This window comes from Rhinatrema bivittatum, chromosome 6 (assembly GCF_901001135.1).
Source record: "Rhinatrema bivittatum chromosome 6, aRhiBiv1.1, whole genome shotgun sequence".
Taxonomy (NCBI): domain Eukaryota; kingdom Metazoa; phylum Chordata; class Amphibia; order Gymnophiona; family Rhinatrematidae; genus Rhinatrema; species Rhinatrema bivittatum.
Window position 1 is genome coordinate 2,391,340 of NC_042620.1, and position 22,425 is coordinate 2,413,764.

Sequence of the window (22,425 nt, forward strand, 5' to 3'; positions counted from 1 at the left end):
AATCACCTATGCCCTGCGAACGCGTGCCCCCAGGACCAGTGCTTTCATTCAGCAGATTAGGCGGTGACCTAGAATGCCAAAATTTGGGGCTTCCACAGGCCCAGAGGGGTGAGTGCTAGGGCCAATGCTGCCAAAGAAGGGAGAACTGTGCGGAAGGTAGGTTGAGGAAGGAAGTGCATGACTGAAGGTTCGCAGTGGCCCTGCCTCCCTCTGCTGTGGGTAAAAGGAAAGGCTTAATGCCATTCTGAGTCTAGATGTGCAATCTTCAAAAAGGCCATTTCCACAGCTAAAGCACTGACTTGTCAGTGGGCATTGCTTTGAAAAGTACCTTTAAAGAGGTTAAATAAAAGAGAATAAATTTAATAAAATAGTGATAATAACAGTAAGATAACCTTACAGGGTCCGGGGAGGGTAATTACAGTAAGATAATATTACAGGATACAGAGAGGGTAATAACAGTTAGATAACCTTACAGGCTTCAGAGGGGATAATAGCACCAGCGGCAGGAAGGGGGGGAGAAGAGCAAGGGCAGGAGCCTGAAGGAAGGGCCGGTGAGCGGCGCGAAATCCTCGGTCAGGAGGCCCGCCCCCCCCCCCCCCCTCCCGACGTCATTACCTCAAGCGCCGGACCCTACAGCTGAGGCGCGACCACCAAGCATCGCGCGACAAAGCGGCACTCCCTTTTGTGCACCCCTTAGTGCAAGCCTTAGTGCTAGAACGAATAAACACACCAAACCTCAAAAACCTTTCTCCTAAACTACACAAGAAATGGCAAACCTTCAACACTCTGACTACAGCAAGAACCACAGAAAGGATCTAAACTTAGAAAACCATCAGAACGACAAAAGCAGGAAAACAACGAAAACCCACAAATATCAACACGCTAACTTAACTCACAACAACACTAAGACATACAGCAGCTACTTAGCACTATCATTCATGCTATTTAACCTCAATCCATAATAAAGAAAATACCCATCATCAATGACCTACTTGAAGATGACAAGCTGGACTTCATAGCAATCACGGAAACATGGATAATAAACACAGACCAAGTACTAATCAACCAAATCAACAACCCTATCTACAAAACTTTTTCAATACCCAGACCAAAAAAGAAAGGAGGAGGCCTAATGCTAATCATCAAAAAAAACCTACAGATGAAAATACTCCCAACTAACACCTACACCCCACTGGAAATTGCACTATACGACTCACCAAAACTACAAATCTGTCTTATCTACTGCCCCCCTAAGTCTCTGGATCGGAACTGCTCACCACTTATAGAATTCTTCTTGACCAAAATAACTATTAACAAACCCATAATCATCTTAGGTGACTTCAACATACACATAGACACCATCCCCCACTCCCCCACATGTTCCTCAATCATTGACGCACTCTCATCCCTAGGCTTTACTCAAATCATCAATGGCCCAACACACAAAGCAGGTCACACCCTAGACCTCGTCTTCATCAATACCGACATATGGACTAACCTCCAAACAAAGATCACGAATATACCCTGGTCGAACCACTCTATAATCCACTCCAATTTATATTCAAACCGTAAATTTACTACAACAAAAAACCCACCCAAATCCTTCTCATACTGACCACCTTTTTGCAGCGAAACACTTCAAACAAATTTACAAACAGAACTAACAAACATAGACCTATCTAACGCAGAGAACACAACTTCGTCATGGCTCACCATCACTAAAACATTAGCTGATAAGATAAACCCCATGAAAATGAAAACTATAAAAACCCAAAACACCAGAACCAATGGTACAATGACAACATTAGATCAGCCAAATGTGAACTCAGAAAAAAAAGAGAAAACATGGAGAAACAACAACAAAACAACCACACTACTTAATGCATACAGAGCATACCTAGCAGAATACAAGAAACTTATCCACAAAGCAAAAAAAGACTTTTACTCAAACAAAATAAACAAATACCATCATAACCCAAAGATGCTGTTCAATTTCGTAAAAAGCCTAACTAAATCATCCAATGATGACCAGTTATCATCAACATCCAAGATCACAAGTAACGATTTCGCAGAATTCTTTAACGAAAAAATCAAAAACCTCATAAATAACCTCAACAACAACTTGCAAAACCAGAGCATACAGAACATTCAAACATCAAGTTGGCCCAACTTTGATACAGCATCATCACTGGAACTCCAAATGATCATCAAAAAAATGAACCCAGCTAAACACCCTATTGATTGCATACCCATAACAACGATCAAAACAATCGAACCATCAATAACCAAAACGATAACTGACATTGTAAACCTATCCCTCACTGAAGGAAACTACCCAGAATGCCTAAAATCAGCAATTATCAAACACATACTGAAAAAGAACAACCTTGATCCAGAAAACCCACTAAACTACCGACCCATATCAAACCTACCCTTCATTGCCAAAATCATCGAGAAAATTGTCCACTCTCGACTTAGCAACCACCTTGAAGAAAACAACATCCTACTACCCACACAATTTGGCTTCAGGAAACAAATGAACACAGAGACACTACTACTATCATTAAATGACACCGTACTCAAAAGTTTTGAAAATGGCCACAGCTACCTTTTACTCCTACTTGACCTATCAGCAGCCTTTGACATGGTAAACCACTCTATCTTGATTGATCGTCTATCAGAAATAGGTGCAAAAAAAAGAAACCCTACAATGGTTCACATCCTATCTATCACAAAGAACCTACCAAGTGTGGATCAATGACACCCTCTCAAAAAAAATAAATCTAGACACTGGAGTTCCCCAAGGCTCCGCTCTATCTGCGACACTCTTCAACATTTACCTGCTTCCGATATGCCACTTCCTCTCAAACCTTAATCTGACCCACTTCATATATGCGGACGATATCCAAATATTAATCCCAATACACAACTCGTTGGAAAAAACCTACAAAAAAACAGCCACTTACCTAAACAATATAAAGCAACTACTAACCAACATGAAACTCATCCTAAACTTCGATAAGACTGAAATAATCATACTGGATAAAAAAACAACGCTCCTCAACTACCACCACTAAACCTAATGAACCAAAAAGTGGCAATCTCTCTGGTCAATCATGCCCGCAACCTTGGAGTCATAAATGACAAGGAACTTTCCTTCAAGAACCGCATCACAACTAAAATCAAAAACGGATATCACAAACTCCTAACACTGCATCAATTAAAACCTTTCCTCTCCCCCAATGATTTCAGATCAGTCCTTCACTACTCATCTTCTCCAACCTGGACTACTGTAACTCCCTACTATTCAACTTACCGCTTAACAACATCCGACCACTCCAAATCCTACAAAATGCAGCTGCAAGAATACTCACTGGATCTAAAAAACATGATCACATTACTACACTGGCTCCCAATAAAATTTAGGATCGAATACAAAATATTATCCATACTACACAAAATAATATATGAAAAACAAACAAACTGGCTAAGTTCATCCATAAAATTGCATTCTCCAAACAGATCAGCAAATAAAGGACTATTAAAGATTCCACCTGCTCGTTCTAAACAACTCACCTCAACTCAAAATACAGCAATTTCACTAGGAAGCCCTAAACTCTGGAGCACCCTCCCAATCGAACCCAGAACACAAGAAAATTTAAAAATTTTCAAAAAAGATCTAAAAACCTGGATGGTTCAGCAAAGCCTACCAACTCACCCAATGACTCTAAAACACCACTCCCTCCTAATGACACTAGGCAAACTTGTGAAACCAATATACGATGATAACATAACACTGAACCAAAACTTCTTTAGAGTAACCTACGAACTAAATTTTAAAAAGATAATATCTATGTTAACAACCATATGAACCTTTTGGAAACTCTGTTAAACATCGAAACTTTGTAAACCATTGTGATGGCGAAACCAAATGACGGTGTATAAAACTCGATAAATAAATAAAATAAATAAGACACATTAAAGGGTTCAGAGAGGATAATAGTAAGATAACCATCAGGTTTCAGAGAGGATAATAAGTATAAGGTCACCTTACAGGGTTCAGAGAGGATAATAACAGAAAGATAAACTTACAGGATAGAGAGAGGATAATAACAGTAAGATAATATTACAGGATAGAGAGAGGATAATAACAGTAAGATAACATTCCAGGATACAGAGAGGGTAATAAGAGTAATATTCATTACAGGCTTCAGAGAGGGTAATAACAGAAAGATAACATTACAGGCTTCAGAGAGGAGAATAACAGAAAGATAAACTTACAGGGCTCAGAGAGGGTAATAAGAGTAAGATACATTACAGGGTTCAGAGAGGGTAATAACAGTAAGATAATATTACAGGATAGAGAGAGGATAATAACAGTAAGATAACATTCCAGGATACAGAGAGGGTAATAAGAGTAAGATACATTACAGGGTTCAGAGAGGATAATAACAGAAAGATAACATTACAGGCTTCAGAGAGGGTAATAAGAGTAAGATACATTATAGGGTTCAGAGAGGATAATAACAGAAAGATAAACTTACAGGGCTCAGAGAGGATAATAACAGAAAGATAACATTACAGGCTTCAGAGATGATAATAACAGTATGATACATTACAGGGTTCAGGGAAGATAATAAGAGTAAGATAACATTACAGGATACAGAGAGGATAATAACAGTACGATACACTACAGGCTTCAGAGAGGATAATAATAATAAGATACATAACAGGGTTCATAGAAGGTAATAAGAGTAAGATAACATTACAGAGTTAAGAGAGGATAATAACAGTTAGATACATTACAGTGTTCAGAGAGGGTAATAAGAGTAGGATAACTTTAAAGTGTTCAGAGAGAATGATTACAGTAAGATACAAGACAGGGCTCAGAGAGGACAATAACCGTAAATTAACATTACAGGGTTCAGAGAGGATAATTACAGTAAAATACATACAGGGTTCAGAGAGGATAATAACAGTAAGATAATATTAGAGGATAATAGTAAGATACATTACAGGCTTCAGAAAGGATAATAACGGTAAGATAACATTCCAGGATACAGAGAGGATAATAACAGTAAGATAACTTCAGGGTTCAGAGAGGGTAATAAGAATAAGATAACATTACAGGGTTCAGATAGAATAATAACAGTAAGATACATTACAGTGTTCAGAGAGGTTAATAAGAGTAAGATAACTTTAAAGTGTTAAGAGAGAATGATTACAGTATGATACATTACAGGGCTCAGAGGGGATAATAACAGTAAGATAATATTACAGGATAGAGAGTGGACAATAGTAAGATATATTACAGGCTTCAGAGAGGATAATAACAGTAAGATAACATTCCAGGATACAGAGAGGATAATAACAGTAAGATAACCTTACAAGATACAGAGAGGATAATAACAGTAAGATAATACTACAGGATAGAGGATAATAGTAAGATACATTACAGGCTTCAGAGAGGATAATAACAGTAAGATAACCTTACGGGATACAGAGAGGATAATAACAGTAAGATAATATTACAGGATAGACAGAGGATAATAGTAAGATAAAATTACATGCTTCAGAGAGGATAATAACAAAAAGATACATTACATGGTTCAGAGAGGGTTATAAGAGTAAGATAACATTACATGCTACAGAGAGGATAATATTAGTAAGATAAAATTACAGGATACAGAGAGGATAATAACAGTAAGATAACCTTACGGGATACAGAGAGGATAATAACAGTAAGATAATATTACAGGATAGACAGAGGATAATAGTAAGATAACATTACAGGCTTCAGAGAGGATAATAACAAAAAGATACATTACATGGTTCAGAGAGGGTTATAAGAGTAAGATAACATTACATGCTACAGAGAGGATAATATTAGTAAGATAAAATTACAGGATACAGAGAGGATAATAACAGTAAGATAACCTTACGGGATACAGAGAGGATAATAACAGTAAGATAATATTACAGGATAGACAGAGGATAATAGTAAGATAACATTACAGGCTTCAGAGAGAATAATAACAGTAAGATAATCTTACAGGGTTCAGAGAAGGTAATAAGAGTAAGATAACATTACATGCTTCAGAGAGGATAATAACAAAAAGATACATTACATGGTTCAGAGAGGGTTATAAGAGTAAGATAACATTACATGCTACGGAGAGGATAATATTAGTAAGATAAAATTACAGGATACAGAGAGGATAATAACAGTAAGATAACCTTACGGGATACAGAGAGGATAATAACAGTACGATATATTACAGGATACAGAGAGGATAATAACAGTAAGATTACATTACGGGATACAGAGAGGATTTTTCCTCACTTGGATTTAGAAGATTAAAGTCCTACAACCTTCAAACGAAGAACTCTGGCACTTACTGATTAAAGCATCTTTTTGCTCTAATCCAAATTCCTTTTGGATTATGCTTCTTCAATTATTTTTGACCTTTATCTTCCTTCCAGCTCTTAAGCTTCCCAAGTTTTTACTCCTTGTTAAATGTAACTTTATCTTATTCTCTTCTCTTGTTAATTACTTTTATTTATTGCTTCTGTTATACCCTTGTTTTATGTAAACCGATCCGATATGGTTTAATTTACTATGAAGGTCGGTATAAAAAACTGTTAAATAAATAAATAAATAATAATAACAAAAAGATACATTACATGGTTCAGAGAGGGTTATAAGAGTAAGATAACATTACATGCTACAGAGAGGATAATATTAGTAAGATAAAATTACGGGATACAGAGAGGATAATAACAAAAAGATACATTACATGGTTCAGAGAGGGTTATAAGAGTAAGATAACATTACATGCTACAGAGAGGATAATATTAGTAAGATAAAATTACGGGATACAGAGAGGATAATAACAAAAAGATACATTACATGGTCCAGAGAGGGTTATAAGAGTAAGATAACATTACATGCTACAGAGAGGATAATATTAGTAAGATAAAATTACAGGATACAGAGAGGATAATAACAGTAAGATAACCTTACGGGATACAGAGAGGATAATAACAATACGATATATTACAGGATACAGAGAGGATAATAACAGTAAGATTACATTACGGGATACAGAGAGGATAATAACAAAAAGATACATTACATGGTTCAGAGAGGGTTATAAGAGTAAGATAACATTACATGCTACAGAGAAGATAATATTAGTAAGATAAAATTACGGGATACAGAGAGGATAATAACAAAAAGATACATTACATGGTTCAGAGAGGGTTATAAGAGTAAGATAACATTACATGCTACGGAGAGGATAATATTAGTAAGATAAAATTACGGGATACAGAGAGGATAATAACAGAAATCAATGTTGGAATTGCATCAACAGTATCAAGGCTTATTGGTTTAGGGTAGTAACTGCCACATCAGCACGTTACCTTCATATTTCTTTTCCCAGACCACATAAGTTGGGACCTTTGGTTGTTGTATGAATCCAATTCCCCATTTCCCCCTGATGTTGAAGCAAAGAGCGATGCTGGAGTTGCATCAACAGTATCCAGGCTTATTGGTTGAAGGGTAGGAACTGCCACACCAGCACGTTACCTTCATATTTCTTTTCCCAGACCACATAAGTTGGGACCTTTGGTTGTTGTATGAATCCAATTCCCCATTTCCCCCTGATGTTGAAGCAAAGAGCGATGCTGGAGTTGCATCAACAGTATCCAAGCTTATTGGTTGAAGGGTAGGAACTGCCACACCAGCACGTTACCTTCATATTTCTTTTCCCAGACCACATAAGTTAGGACCTTTGGTTGTTGTATGAATCCAATTCCCCATTTCCCCCTGATGTTGAAGCAAAGAGCAATGCTGGAGTTGCATCAACAGTATCCAGGCTTATTGGTTGAAGGGTAGTAACCGCCACACCAGCACGTTACTCTATGCGCTTTTTTCTTCTTTTCCATTCTTTAGACTTTAGGGAGACACAATATTTATCCCATGCAATTTTGAATTCTTTCACTCGTTTTGTTTTCACCACCTCCTCCGGGAAAGCATCCAGGCATCCACTACCCTATCCATCAAGAAATATTTTCTGACGTTGGTTTTGAGACGTCCCTCATGGAGTTTAATTTCATGACCCCTAGTTCTACTGATTATGTTCTGACGGAAAAGGTTTGACATTTGTACATGATTAAAACCTTTCAGGTGTCAATATCGGTATCCTATCTCCCCTGTGCATCCTCTCTTCCAGGGTATACATATTCATATCCTTCAGTATCTCTCCATAGGTCTTCTGATACTGACCCCACACTATTTTAGTTGCCCTTCTCCTGACCGCCTCCATCCTGTCTCTGTCCAGAACTGAGCACAGTACTCCAGGTGAGGCCTCACCAAGGACCTGTACAAGGGGATAATCACTTCCCTTTTCTTACTCGATATTCCTCTCTCTATGCAGCCCAGCATTCTTCTGGCTTTAGCTATCTCCTTGTCACATTGCTTTGCCATCTTCAGATAATCAGTCACTATCACACCAAGGAATGAAACTCTCAGTCCTGTGCATTAGTTTTTCACCTTCCATTACACACAGCTCTTTTGGATTACCACACCCCAGATGTAGGACTCTGCACTTCTTGGCATTGAATCTCAGCTGCCAAATCTTTGACCCCTCTTCAAGCTTTCGTAAATCACTTTTCATTCTCTCTGCTCCTTCCGGCGTGTCCACTCTGTTGCAGATCTTAGTATCATCTGCAAATAGACAAACTTTACTTTCTATCTCTTCTTCCAGGTCGCTCACAAAGATATTGTACAGAATCTGTCCCAAAACGGATCCCCATGGCACTGCACTTAATACCATCCTTTCTTCAGAGTAGGGTCCATTTATCATCACACGCTGTCTCCTGTCAGTCATCCAGTTATTGATCCACGCTACTACCTTGGCACCCACTCCCAAGCTTCTTATTTTGTTTACAAGTCTTCTATGTGGGACCATATCAAAAGCTTTACTAAAATTCAAGTAAATCACATCAAGTGCCTGATCCGATTCTTTAGTCAACCAATCAAAAAAATAAGTCACATTTGTCTGAAAGACCTTCCCCTGGTGAATCCATGCTGCCTGAGGTCTAGCAACCCAACAGATTGCAGATAGTTCACTCTCCTTTCCTTCAGCAGATTTTCCATTACTTTTCCCACCACCGAGGTGAGGCTACCCGGTCTGTAGTTTCCCGCCTCCTATCTGTTCCCACTCTTGTGAAGCGGGACCATTGTCGTTCTTCTCCAGTCACTCGGTACCACTCCCATTTCTGGGGATCTATTGAACAGGTCACACAGCGGAGCCGCCAGCACATCTCTGAGCTCCCTCAGTATCCTGGGATGAACCTCATCAGGCCCCATGGCTTTGTCCACTTTCCAGGGATCTATTGAACAGGTCACACAGCGGAGCCGCCAGCACATCTCTGAGCTCCCTCAGTATCCTGGGATGAACCTCATCAGGCCCCATGGCTTTGTCCACTTTCAGTTTCCCCAGCTCTTCCCATACATTCTCCTCTGTAAATGGAGTTTCTTCTACTCCACTCCCATCCACATTCCTGTCTACTAGCAATGGTCCTTCTCCAGGGTCTTCTTTAGTGAACACCAAACTAAAGTATTTGTTTAATATTGCAGCTATTTCTTCGTCACTCTCCACCCATCAATCTTTGTCACCTTTCAATTACACTTTGGACCTTTCTCTGATATATCTGAAGAATGATTTATTTATTTATTTATTTATTTTAAGTTTTTCTATACCGGCATTCGCGATAAATATCGCATCATGTCGGTTTACAATTAACAAGTAGATAGGGAACAAAAAGGCAATAAATAACATTGATCTAAGTAATAATAATAAAATAATAGTAATGGTAGTAAAAAACATTAAACAAGAGAAGGCTAAGGAATGCAGTTACAATAAAACAAGGGAGTAATATAACTTGGATCGGAGAAAAGAAGCAGGGGTTTAAATATAGATAACAATATGCCAGTCAATGTGCTTATAGCGTTGAAGAATTGCCCTTATGAGGTGGGGATATTAATTACTATGATTAAGGCAAAGTCTGAGCGAATAGGTAATAATGGAATAGGTTCAGTTTAGTTCAGGAAAGGAGATAAGGGAAAATAGAGAGGAGGCAGCAGAAGGGGGAGGTTGGAGATGAGATGGGTAACTGAATATTATCAGAAGAGACAGGAGGACGAGGACATAGAGGAGACAAGGAGAAGATGGGGTGAGGGAGGATAGGGAGGGATGTGGCATGGGGAGGGCAGAAAGGAGACAGGGAGGACATAGGAACAAAGAGTCAGCAGAGAAGGGAGGACAGGGACTAGGCAGACAGAGGGGAGGATACAGGGAGGGGTAGAACAGAGCAGAGACAGCAAAAAGGGGAAGGATACTAGACAGACAAGAGAGGGAAAGGAACAGGGAGGAGTAAGACACGGAGGAGACAGAGAGGGGAGGAGATGGGAGGATAGAGAGTAGACAAGAGAGGGAAGGGAACAGAGAGGGGTAAGACAGGGGAGGATATGGTAGAGACAGCATAGTGGAGAATAAAGGGAGGATATGGGGAAGACGGAGGCAGAATAGGGAGAGATGTGGAAGATAGAGATGAAACAGGAGGACAGCGAGGAGCCAGCTTTGCATTATTAACATTGATGGTATCAAGATATCTTGTTGCTCTGTGACTCTTGTTTTATTTTTGTTTCTGTTTCCTATGCAGATTTGTAAAAGGTGGAAGGATCGCAGAAGATGGGGGGAGAGGGGTGGGTGAGTTGGTTCTTCAGACAAATCTGACAACAATATGACCAATGCCCCTTGCCTCTTGCTCTTCCTGTATGTGCTGATTCTGGGATAATGAGGGATTGATGTCCATTGCCTCTCGTGTTGCTAGTGTGAGCTGATCCCAGGACACAGAGTGGCCAGCGTCCATCACCTCTCTCTCTCTGCCAGAGTGACCAGTGTAGATCACCTCTCTCTCTGCCAGAGTGACCAGCGTCCATCGCCTCTCTCTCTGCCAGAGTGACCAGCGTCCATCGCCTCTCTGCCAGAGTGACCAGCGACCATCACTCTCTCTCTCTGCCAAAGTGACCAGTGTCCATCACATCTCTCTCTGCCAGAGTGACCAGCGTCCATCACCTCTCTCTCTCTCTCTGCCGGAGTGACCAGCATCCATCACCTCTCTCTCTGCCAGAGTGACCAGCATCCATCACCTCTCTTTCTGACAGAGTGACCAGCGTCCATCGCCTCTCTCTCTCTGCCAGAGTGACCAGCATCCATCACCTCTCTCTCTGCCAGAGTGACCAGCATCCATCACCTCTCTCTCTGCAGAGTGACCAGTGTCCATCACCTCTCTCTGTGCCAGAGTGACCAGCATCTATCACCTCTCTCTCTCTGCCAGAGGGACCAGCGTCCATCACCTCTCTCTCTGCCAGAGTGACCAGCATCCATTGCCTCTTGACCTGCCAGTGTGAGCTGATTCTGGGATACCAGATGACCAGTGCCTATTGCCTCTCGCTCCTCCAGTGTGAGCTGCTCCTGGGATACAGCATGACCAGTGCCTATTGCCTCTCGCTCCTCCAGTGTGAGCTGATTCTGGGATACCAGATGACCAGTGCCTATCACTTCTCGCGCCTCCAGTGTGAGCTGCTCCTGGGTTACAGCATGACCAGTGCCTATTGCCTCTCTCTCTCTCTGCCAGAGTGACCAGCGTCCATCACCTCTCTCTCTGCCAGAGTGACCAGCGTCCATCGCCTCTCGATCCTCCAGTATGAGCTGATTCTGGGATACAGCGTGACCAGTGCCTATCGCCTCTCACTCCTCCAGTATGAGCTGATTCTGGGATAATGAGGAACCAGTGTCCACCCCTTGCACTTCCAGTGATAGCTGATTCTAGGATGCAATAGTGCTGGCGTGGTTGATTCTCGTAGCTTTATTTTTATCAGAGAAGGCAAAGACAGAGTTTCAGGAAACTTTCAGTCATATATAGCAGACCTCAGAGCATAATATGGCAACAGGACCGCACATCTCTCTGCAGGTTTCCTCTGCTGAATGCGATCCCCCAGGCCATTGCTGTTTTGCGTGTAAGGAGGAAGCTTAGGATGTACTGATGAGGGGAGTGGTGGGGGAGGAGGTTATAAATAGGCTGCGGCATGAAAGTGTGGGGTAGAGAAAGGATGAGATAAGCAGGTAGTTAAGAAGATGAGGATGCAGGAATGAGAAGGAAGGGAGAAAGGGAAATATTAGAGCGAGAGCAAAGGACCTTACTGAGAGAAAAAGAGACCCTTGGAGGCTAGGGGCAGATCCTGCCCTACATCTGATGAAGATTTGCAGACTTAAATGTAAATGCAGACTAAATTAAGTGGAAATATTTAAGAATGAGCAGCATCAAGGTTCATTTCGTGGTCAGCAGAGGAAAAAGATGTTTTACTGAAGTGCTGGCCCTTTAAGGAAGTGAGTGCTGGGGCCATTATAATAATATCACACTGAGACTGGGGACGCACACACTGGCTTGCACAGACACACAGGCTTGCACACACACATGTAGACACGTACACACAGGCCCAGATCCAGACCCGGCCCCACACACACACAGACTGTTATAGACCAGACTAACCAAGCAATGCTGGGCACGTTTCACTAGAAATAATGATAGGATGCTGCTACTAGTGGCTGAGGGGCATGTTAAGATATCAAGCTGATACTGGGACTTATGGACACATAACACTCAGATACGGGACTGAGGGTCATGTTATACATTGATAGTGGGAATTTATGGACACACAATATGCTGATACTGGTGATAAAAGAATATTTTAAAATATGCTGGAGACTTACAGATACATAACTCACATACTGGGGACTGAGGGACACATTATAATAATAATAAAATGGTGATACTAGTGACTGAGGAATACGTTATAATAACATGTTGATACTGGGACTTATGGACACAACACACTGATACTGGGGACTGCGGGCCATGTTATCATGTGCTGATACTGAAGGATATGTTATAACAACATGCTGATACTGGAAACTGAGGAACACATCATAAAACAGACTGGGAACTGAGGAACATTGTATAACATGCTGATACCAGGAAGAGAGGGTCAGGTTATAATAACATGCTGATACTGGAAACTGAGGAACACATCATAAAACAGACTGGGAACTGAGGAACATGGTATAACATGCTGATACCAGGGACTGAGGGTCACATTATAATAACATGCTGATACTGGAAACTGAGGAACACATCATAAAACAGACTGGGAACTGAGGAACATTGTATAACATGCTGATACCAGGAACCGAGGGTCAGGTTATAATAACATGCTGATACTGGAAACTGAGGAACACATCATAAAACAGACTGGGAACTGAGGAACATTGTATAACATGCTGATACCAGGGACTGAGGGTCATATTATAATAACATGCTGATACTGGAAACTGAGGAACACATCATAACACAGACTGGGAACTGAGGAACATGGTATAACATGCTGATACCAGGAACCGAGGGTCAGGTTATAATAACATGCAGATACTGGAAACTGAGGAACACATCATAACACAGACTGGGAACTGAGGAACATGGTATAACATGCTGATACCAGGAACCGAGGGTCAGGTTATAATAACATGCTGATACTGGGAACTGAGGAACACATCATAACACAGACTGGGAACTGAGGAACATGGTATAACATGCTGATACCAGGAACTGAGGGTCAGGTTATAATAGCATGCTGATACTGGAAACTGAGGAACACATCATAACACAGACTGGGAACTGAGGAACATGGTATAACATGCTGATACCAGGAACCGAGGGTCAGGTTATAATAACATGCTGATACAAGGGACTGAGGAACACATCATAACACAGACTGGGAGCTGAGGAACATTGTATAACATGCTGATACCAGGAACCGAGGGTCAGGTTATAATAACATGCTGATACAGGGAACTGAAGAACATAGAATCATAATAATACACTGAGCCTGGACATTTTAAGACATATAACACGCTGATGTTGGGAACAGAGGAATATGGTATAAATACCACACAAACTGGGAATTAAGGGACAAATGATAATGCACTGATACTGAGGACTGAGGAACATGGTATAGCATGCTGATACCAGGGACTGAGGGTCACATTATAATAACATGCTGATACTGGGAACTGAGGAACACATCATAACACAGACTGGGAACTGAGGAACATTGTATAACATGCTGATACCAGGGACTGAGGGTCACATTATAATAACATGCTGATACTGGGAACTGAGGAACACATCATAACACAGACTGGGAGCTGAGGAACATTGTATAACATGCTGATACCAGGAACCGAGGGTCAGATTATAATAACATGCTGATACAAGGGACTGAGGAACACATCATAACACAGACTGGGAACTGAGGAACATGGTATAACATGCTGATACCAGGAACCGAGGGTCAGGTTATAATAACATGCTGATACAAGGGACTGAGGAACACATCATAACACAGACTGGGAGCTGAGGAACATTGTATAACATGCTGATACCAGGAACCGAGGGTCAGGTTATAATAACATGCTGATACAAGGGACTGAGGAACACATCATAACACAGACTGGGAGCTGAGGAACATTGTATAACATGCTGATACCAGGAACCGAGGGTCAGGTTATAATAACATGCTGATACTGGGAACTGAAGAACATAGAATCATAATAATACACTGAGCCTGGACATTTTAAGACATATAACACGCTGATGTTGGGAACAGAGGAATATGGTATAAATACCACACAAACTGGGAATTAAGGGACAAATGATAATGCACTGATACTGAGGACTGAGGAACATGGTATAGCATGCTGATACCAGGGACTGAGGGTCACATTATAATAACATGCTGATACTGGGAACTGAGGAACACATCATAACACAGACTGGGAACTGAGGAACATTGTATAACATGCTGATACCAGGGACTGAGGGTCACATTATAATAACATGCTGATACTGGGAACTGAGGAACACATCATAACACAGACTGGGAACTGAGGAACATTGTATAGCATGCTGATACCAGGAACCGAGGGTCAGGTTATAATAACATGCTGATACTGGGAACTGAGGAACACATCATAACACAGACTGGGAACTGAGGAACATTATATAGCATGCTGATACCAGGAACCGAGGGTCAGGTTATAATAACATGCTGATACTGGGAACTGAGGAACACATCATAACACAGACTGGGAACTGAGGAACATTGTATTACATGCTGATACCAGGAACCGAGGGTCATGTTAGAATAACATGCTGATACTGGGAACACATCATAACACAGACTGGGAACTGAGGAACATTGTATAGCATGCTGATACCAGGAACCGAGGGTCAGGTTATAATAACATGCTGATACTGGGAACTGAGGAACACATCATAACACAGACTGGGAACTGAGGAACATTGTATTACATGCTGATACCAGGAACCGAGGGTCATGTTATAATAACATGCAGATAATAGGGACTGAGGGGCATATTATAATAAAAATAACATGCTGATACCAGGGACTGAGGAACATGGTCCAATAAAATGTTGATACTGGCACTTATGGACACCTAATACACTGATACTGGGGACTGTGGGTCATGTTATAATCATAACACACTGATACTAGAAACTGAAGGATATGTTATAATAGCACATTGAACCTAGAGTCTGAGTTACATGGTATAATAATAACATGCTGATACTGGGAACTGAAGAACATAGAATCATAATAATACACTGAGCCTGGACATTTTAAGACATATAACACGCTGATGTTGGGAACAGAGGAATATGGTATAATAAATACCACACAAACTGGGAATTATGGGACAAATGATAATGCACTGATACTGAGGAACATGGTATAGCATGCTGATACCAGGGACTGAAGGTCACATTATAATAACATGCTGATACTGGGAACTGAGGAACACATCATAACACAGACTGGGAACTGAGGAACATTGTATAACATGCTGATACCAGGGACTGAGGGTCACATTATAATAACATGCTGATACTGGGAACTGAGGAACACATTATAACACAGACTGGGAACTGAGGAACATTGTATAACATGCTGATACCAGGGACTGAAGGTCACATTATAATAACATGCTGATACTGGGAACTGAGGAACACATCATAACACAGACTGGGAACTGAGGAACATGGTATAACATGCTGATACCAGGGACTGAGGGTCATATTATAATAACTCGCTGATACTGGGGACTGAGGGGCATGTTATCATAAAACTAAAATACTGATACTGGGGACTGAGGGGCATGGTATAATAACTCACTGATACTGGGGACTGAGGGGCATGTTATAATAAAACCAAAAAGCTGATAATGGGGACTGAGGAACATGGCATAAGAACTCACTGATACTGGGGACTGAGTAGCATCTTATTATAAGTCGCTGATACTGGAGACTGAGGGGCATGTTATAATAACTCGCTGATACTGGGGACTGAGTAACATCTTATAATAAGTCGCTGATACTGGGGACTGAGGGGCATGTTATAATAAAACTAAAATACTGATACTGGGGACTGAGGAACATGGTATCATAACTCACTGATACTGGGTACTGAGGGGCATGTTATAATAACTCACTGATACTGTGGACTGAGGGGCATGGTATAATAACTCTCTGATACTGGGGACTGAGGAACATGGTATACTCTGATACTGGGGACTGAGGGGCATGTTATAATAAAACCAAAATGCTGATAATGGGGACTGAGGAACATGGCATAAGAACTCACTTATACTGGGGACTGATGGGCATGTTATAATAAATCGCTGATACTGGGGACTGAGGAGCATGTTATAATAAAACTAAAATACTGATACTGGGGACTGAGGAACATGGTATAATAACTCTCTGATACTGGGGACTGAGGGGCATGGTATAATAACTCACTGATACTGGGGACTGACGGACATGGTATAATAACTCACTGATACTGGGGACAGAGGAGCATGGTATAATAACTCACTGATACTGGGGACTGAGGGGCATGGTATAATAACTCTCTGATACTGGGGACTGAGGGGCATGGTATAATAACTCTCTGATACTGGGGACTGAGGGGCATGGTATAATAACTCTCTGATACTGGGGACTGAGGGGCATGTTATAATAAAAACAAAATGCTGATAATGGGGACTGAGGAACATGGCATAAGAACTCGCTGATACTGGGGACTGAGGGGCATATTATAATAAAACTAAAATACTGATACTGGGAACTGAGGGAACATGGTATAATAACTCACTGATACTGGGGACTGAGGGGCATGGTATAATAACTCACTGATACTGGGGACTGAGGGACATGGTATAATAACTCACTGATACTGGGGACAGAGGAGCATGGTATAATAACTCACTGATACTGGGGACTGAGGGGCATGGTATAATAACTCTCTGATACTGGGGACTGAGGGGCATGGTATAATAACTCTCTGATACTGGGGACTGAGGGGCATGGTATAATAACTCACTGATACTGGGGACTGAGGGGCATGGTATAAGTACCACACAAACTGGATTAAGGGACAAATCATAATGCAGTGATACTAGGAACTGAGGAATATGGTATAATTGCATGCTGATACTGGGGACTGAGGAACATGGTATAATAACTCACTGATAGTGGGGACTGAGGGGCATGGTATAATAACTCACTGATACTGGGGACTGAGGGGCATGGTATAAAAACTCTCTGATACTGGGGACTGAGGAACATGGTATAATAACTCAGATACTGGGGACTGAGGGGCACGTTATAATAACTCACTGATACTGGGGACTGAGGGGCATGTTATAATAACTCTCTGATACTGGGGACTGAGGGGCATGGTATAATAACTCACTGATACTGGGGGCTGACGGGCATGGTATAATAACTCACTGATACTGGGGACTGAGGGGCATGGTATAATAACTCTCTGATAGTGGGGACTGAGGGGCATGTTATAATAACTCTCTGATACTGGGGGCTGAGGGGCATGGTATAATAACTCTCTGATAGTGGGGACTGAGGGGCATGTTATAATAACTCACTGATACTGGGGACTGAGGGGCATGGTATAATAACTCTCTGATACTGGGGACTGAGGGGCATGTTATATTAACTCACTGATACTGGGGACTGAGGGGCATGGTATAATAACTCACTGATAGTGGGGACTGAGGGGCATGGTATAATAACTCTCTGATACTGGGGACTGAGGGGCATGGTATAATAACTCACTGATACTGGGGACTGAGGGGCATGGTATAATAACTCTCTGATACTGGGGACTGAGGGGCATGGTATAATAACTCACTGATACTGGGGACTGAGGGGCATGGTATAATAACTCACTGATAGTGGGGACTGAGGGGCATGTTATAATAACTCACTGATACTGGGGACTGAGGAACATGGTATAATAACTCTCTGATACTGGGGACTGAGGGGCATGTTATAATAACTCACTGATACTGGGGACTGAGGGGCATGTTATAATAACTCACTGATACTGGGGGCTGAGGGGCATGGTATAATAACTCACTGATACTGGGAACTGAGGGGCATGTTATAATAACTCACTGATACTGGGGACTGAGGGGCATGGTATAATAACTCACTGATACTGGGGACTGAGGGGCATGGTATAATAACTCTCTGATACTGGGAACTGAGGGGCATGTTATAATAACTCACTGATACTGGGAACTGAGGGGCATGTTATAATAACTCACTGATACTGGGGACTGAGGGGCATGGTATAATAACTCTCTGATACTGGGGACTGAGGGGCATGGTATAATAACTCACTGATACTGGGGACTGAGGGGCATGGTATAATAACTCTCTGATACTGGGGGCTGAGGGGCACATGCTGATGATACTGGGAACGAATACATTCTAATACACGGAGACTGAGGATAGAGGAAAATGGTATAATAACACAGGGGACTAATGTTATAATAATACACTTATATTGGTGAAAAGTCTCTCATGCTCCATTGCTTCAGGTAGAAGTCCGTATTCAAAGAGGTTTTTCTGGGTAACTTTTCAATTACCTGGATAAAATCCATTGTTTGAACTTTTGCCACTCAGCAACTACATTTTACCTGGTAACTTTATATTTTGGTAAAATTTAGGTGGGAAAAAAGGAGCATGAGGGTGTTGTATGGGTGAAGCTGAATTTTCGCCAGGTAGCGTCAATATTGAGTCCATCCTGCTGAAGCTAAATGGTAATTCTGATTGGAAAAAACCGGTGAACATTTCCTGCTCCCCACGCTGCTGAATATGAACCTTTCAGACTGTAAGTCCTCTGAGGGCAGGGAAATACCTCCTTTACCTGAATGTAACTCACCTTGCTCTACCAACGCCAAATAAATAGATAAATGATAACGTTGATTCTGGTGACTTAGCTATATGTTATAATGATAACAGCAACTCAATGATATGGGGACTGAGGGACAGGCAGAGGACACATTCAGGCACACACAGGCTATTATAGATCAGAATACCCGAAGAATTCCAGGCACGTTTCACTAGTAATAATAATAATCCGCTGATACTGCAGACACGTTAAGCAAAAATAACATACTCATACTAGGGGTCGAAGGGCATTTTATAATAATAAACTAGCCCTTTAAGAAAGGTGGAAGGAAGGTCAAACGATTGGAAGAAGGATCCAACAGTAGAAAATAGGAAAAAGCATTAGCATTGGCAAGTTAAATGTAAGACATTGATAAGACAGGTTAAGAGAGAATTTGAAATGAAGTTGGCCGTAGAGGCAAAAACTCACAGTAAAAACTTTTTAAAATATATCATAAGAACATGCCATACTGGATCAGACCAGAATTGTACACAGTATTCAAGCTGCGGTCTCACCATGGAGCGATACAGAGGCATTATGACATTTTCCGTTTTATTAACCATTCCCTTTCTAATAATTCCCAACATTCAGTTTGCTTTTTTGACTGCCGCAGCACACTGCACCGACGATTTCAATGTGTTATCCACTATGACGCCTAGATCTCTTTCTTGGGTTGTAGCACTTAATATGGAACCCAACATTGTGTAATTATAGCATGGGTTATTTTTCCCTATATGCATCACCTTGCACTTATCCACATTAAATTTCATCTGCCATTTGATGCCCAATTTTCCAGTCTCACAAGGTCTTCCTGCAATTTATCACAATCTGCTTGTGATTTAACTACTCTGAACAATTTTGTGTCATCTGCAAATTTGATTATCTCACTCGTCGTATTTCTTTCCAGATCATTTATAAATATACCAGCCGTTAAGCCCGTTAAAACGGGCTACATCCCTCTGTCTCTCACCTCCCCCTCATTCTCTCTCCCCTCACTCTTCACCACCCCCTCCCTCACCCACTCCTCCCCACCCTCCCTCTCCTCTCACTCAGTCCCTCCCTCCCACTCAGTCTCACTCACTCCCTCCCCCTCTCTCCCTCCCTCTCACTCACTGTCCCACTCCCTCCCTCTCTCTCCCCCTCCCTCTCTCTCCCTCAGTCCCACTCCCTCCCTCAGTCCCACTCACTCCCTCTCACTCAGTTCCCCCTCCCTCTCACTCAGTCCCTCCCCCAGTCCCTCCCCCTCACTCAATCCCTCCCTCCCACTCTGTCCCTCCCTCTCACTCAGTCCCTCCCCCCCAGTCCCTCCCCCTCACTCAATCCCTCCCTCCCACTCAGTCCCTCCCTCTCACTCAGTCACTCCCTCCCCCCTCTCTCCCTCTCACTCACTCAGTCCCACTCACTCTCCCTCAGTCCCACTCCCTCCCTCTCTCTCCCAGTCCCACTCCCTCCCTCAGTCCCACTCACTCCCTCTCACTCAGTCCCCCCTCTCCCTCTCACTCAGTCCCACTCCCTCCCCCCCCCAGTCCCTCCCCCTCACTCAATCCCTCCCTCCCACTCAGTCCCTCCCTCTCACTCTCTCTCTCCATCCCTCCCTCCCACTCAGTCCGTCCCTCCCTCTCTCTCTCTTCTCCCTCCCTCGGTACTGGCCGCTACCGCCGCCCGCTACCGCCGCCGCCATCGCTACCGCCGTCCGCTACCGCCGCCGCCGCTCGCTACCGCCGTCGCCGCCCGCTGCCGATACCACCGCCGCCGCCCGCTGCTGCCACTGGACGAAGCATTTTTTTTCTTAGCGTCAGACCGACGTGCTCGCCCGCACATGCGCGGTAGAGCTGGTCTCTACTGCGCATTTGCGGCACGTCGGTCAAGCTTCGTTTATAGGTATTGATTAAAAAGTAAGGGTCCCAATACAGATCCCTGAGGCACTCCAATGCCCACTCCCTTCCACTGAGAAAATTGCCCATTTAATCCTACTCTCTGTTTCCTGTCTTTTAGCCAGTTTGCAATCCACGAAAGGACATCGCCTCCTATCCCATGACTTTTTACTTTTCCTAGAAGCCTCTCATGAGGAACTTTGTCAAACGCCTTCTGAAAATCCAAGTATACTATATCTACCGGTTCACCTTTATCCACATGTTTATTAACTCCTTCAAAAAAGTGAAGCAGATTTGTGAGGCAAGACTTGCCCTGGGTAAAGCCATGCTGACTTTGTTCCATTAAACCATGTCTTTCTATATGTTCTGTGATTTTGATGTTTAGAACACTTTCCACTATTTTTCCTGGCACTGAAGTCAGGCTAACCAGTCTGTAGTTTCCCGGATTGCCCCTGGAGCCCTTTTTAAATATTGGGGTTACATTTGCTATCCTCCAGTCTTTAGGTACAATGGATGATTTTAATGATTGGTTACAAATTTTTACTAATAGGTCTGAAATTTCATTTTTTAGTTCCTTTAGAACTCTGGGGTGTATACCATCCGGTCCAGGTGATTTACTACTCTTCAGTTTGTCAATCAGGTCTACCACATCTTCTAGGTTCACCGTGATTTGAGACAAGGGAAATAAGGGATATAACTAGTATACAATAAACACAACAAAATTCAACTAGTTAATGATTGTAATCAGCACCTAATTGAGTCATAAATTCTTAATGTTGCTATTTCTGATAAAATTCTAATTTTATTTCAATCTCAATTAATTTTATTTTTATTTTATTCAAAATTCTTATAACATGTTTTTTATCAATTTTTTATCAATTTTTATAAGGAAAGGAGTAGACCTCAGCACCTGCCCAATAATTCTGTTAATTAACAGAAAAGATTTTTTGAAAACCGTGTTGGTACAATCACTGGTCTACAACCTGTCCTATTTTTTTAATTTTTATAAAATTATATTGCAACTTTTTTGAACTAAAATTTGATGTAACTTTTTCAACTGAAACTCCTATTTGCATTGGAGAT

The 22,425-nt window shown here is 41.9% G+C and overlaps 1 protein-coding gene across 1 annotated transcript in view; it reads left to right on the top strand.

Annotated features, from left to right (window-relative positions):
• LOC115093337 (obscurin-like protein 1) overlaps positions 1-18,962 on the top strand; it is a 143,124-nt gene extending 124,162 nt beyond the window's left edge. Inside the window, exon 12 of the mRNA XM_029604964.1 lies at positions 10,732-18,962. Coding sequence (XP_029460824.1) covers positions 10,732-10,739 — 8 coding nt within the window. The 3' untranslated portion in view covers positions 10,740-18,962. The remainder of the gene's footprint in view (positions 1-10,731) is intronic.
• Positions 18,963-22,425: the final 3,463 nt, after the last annotated feature.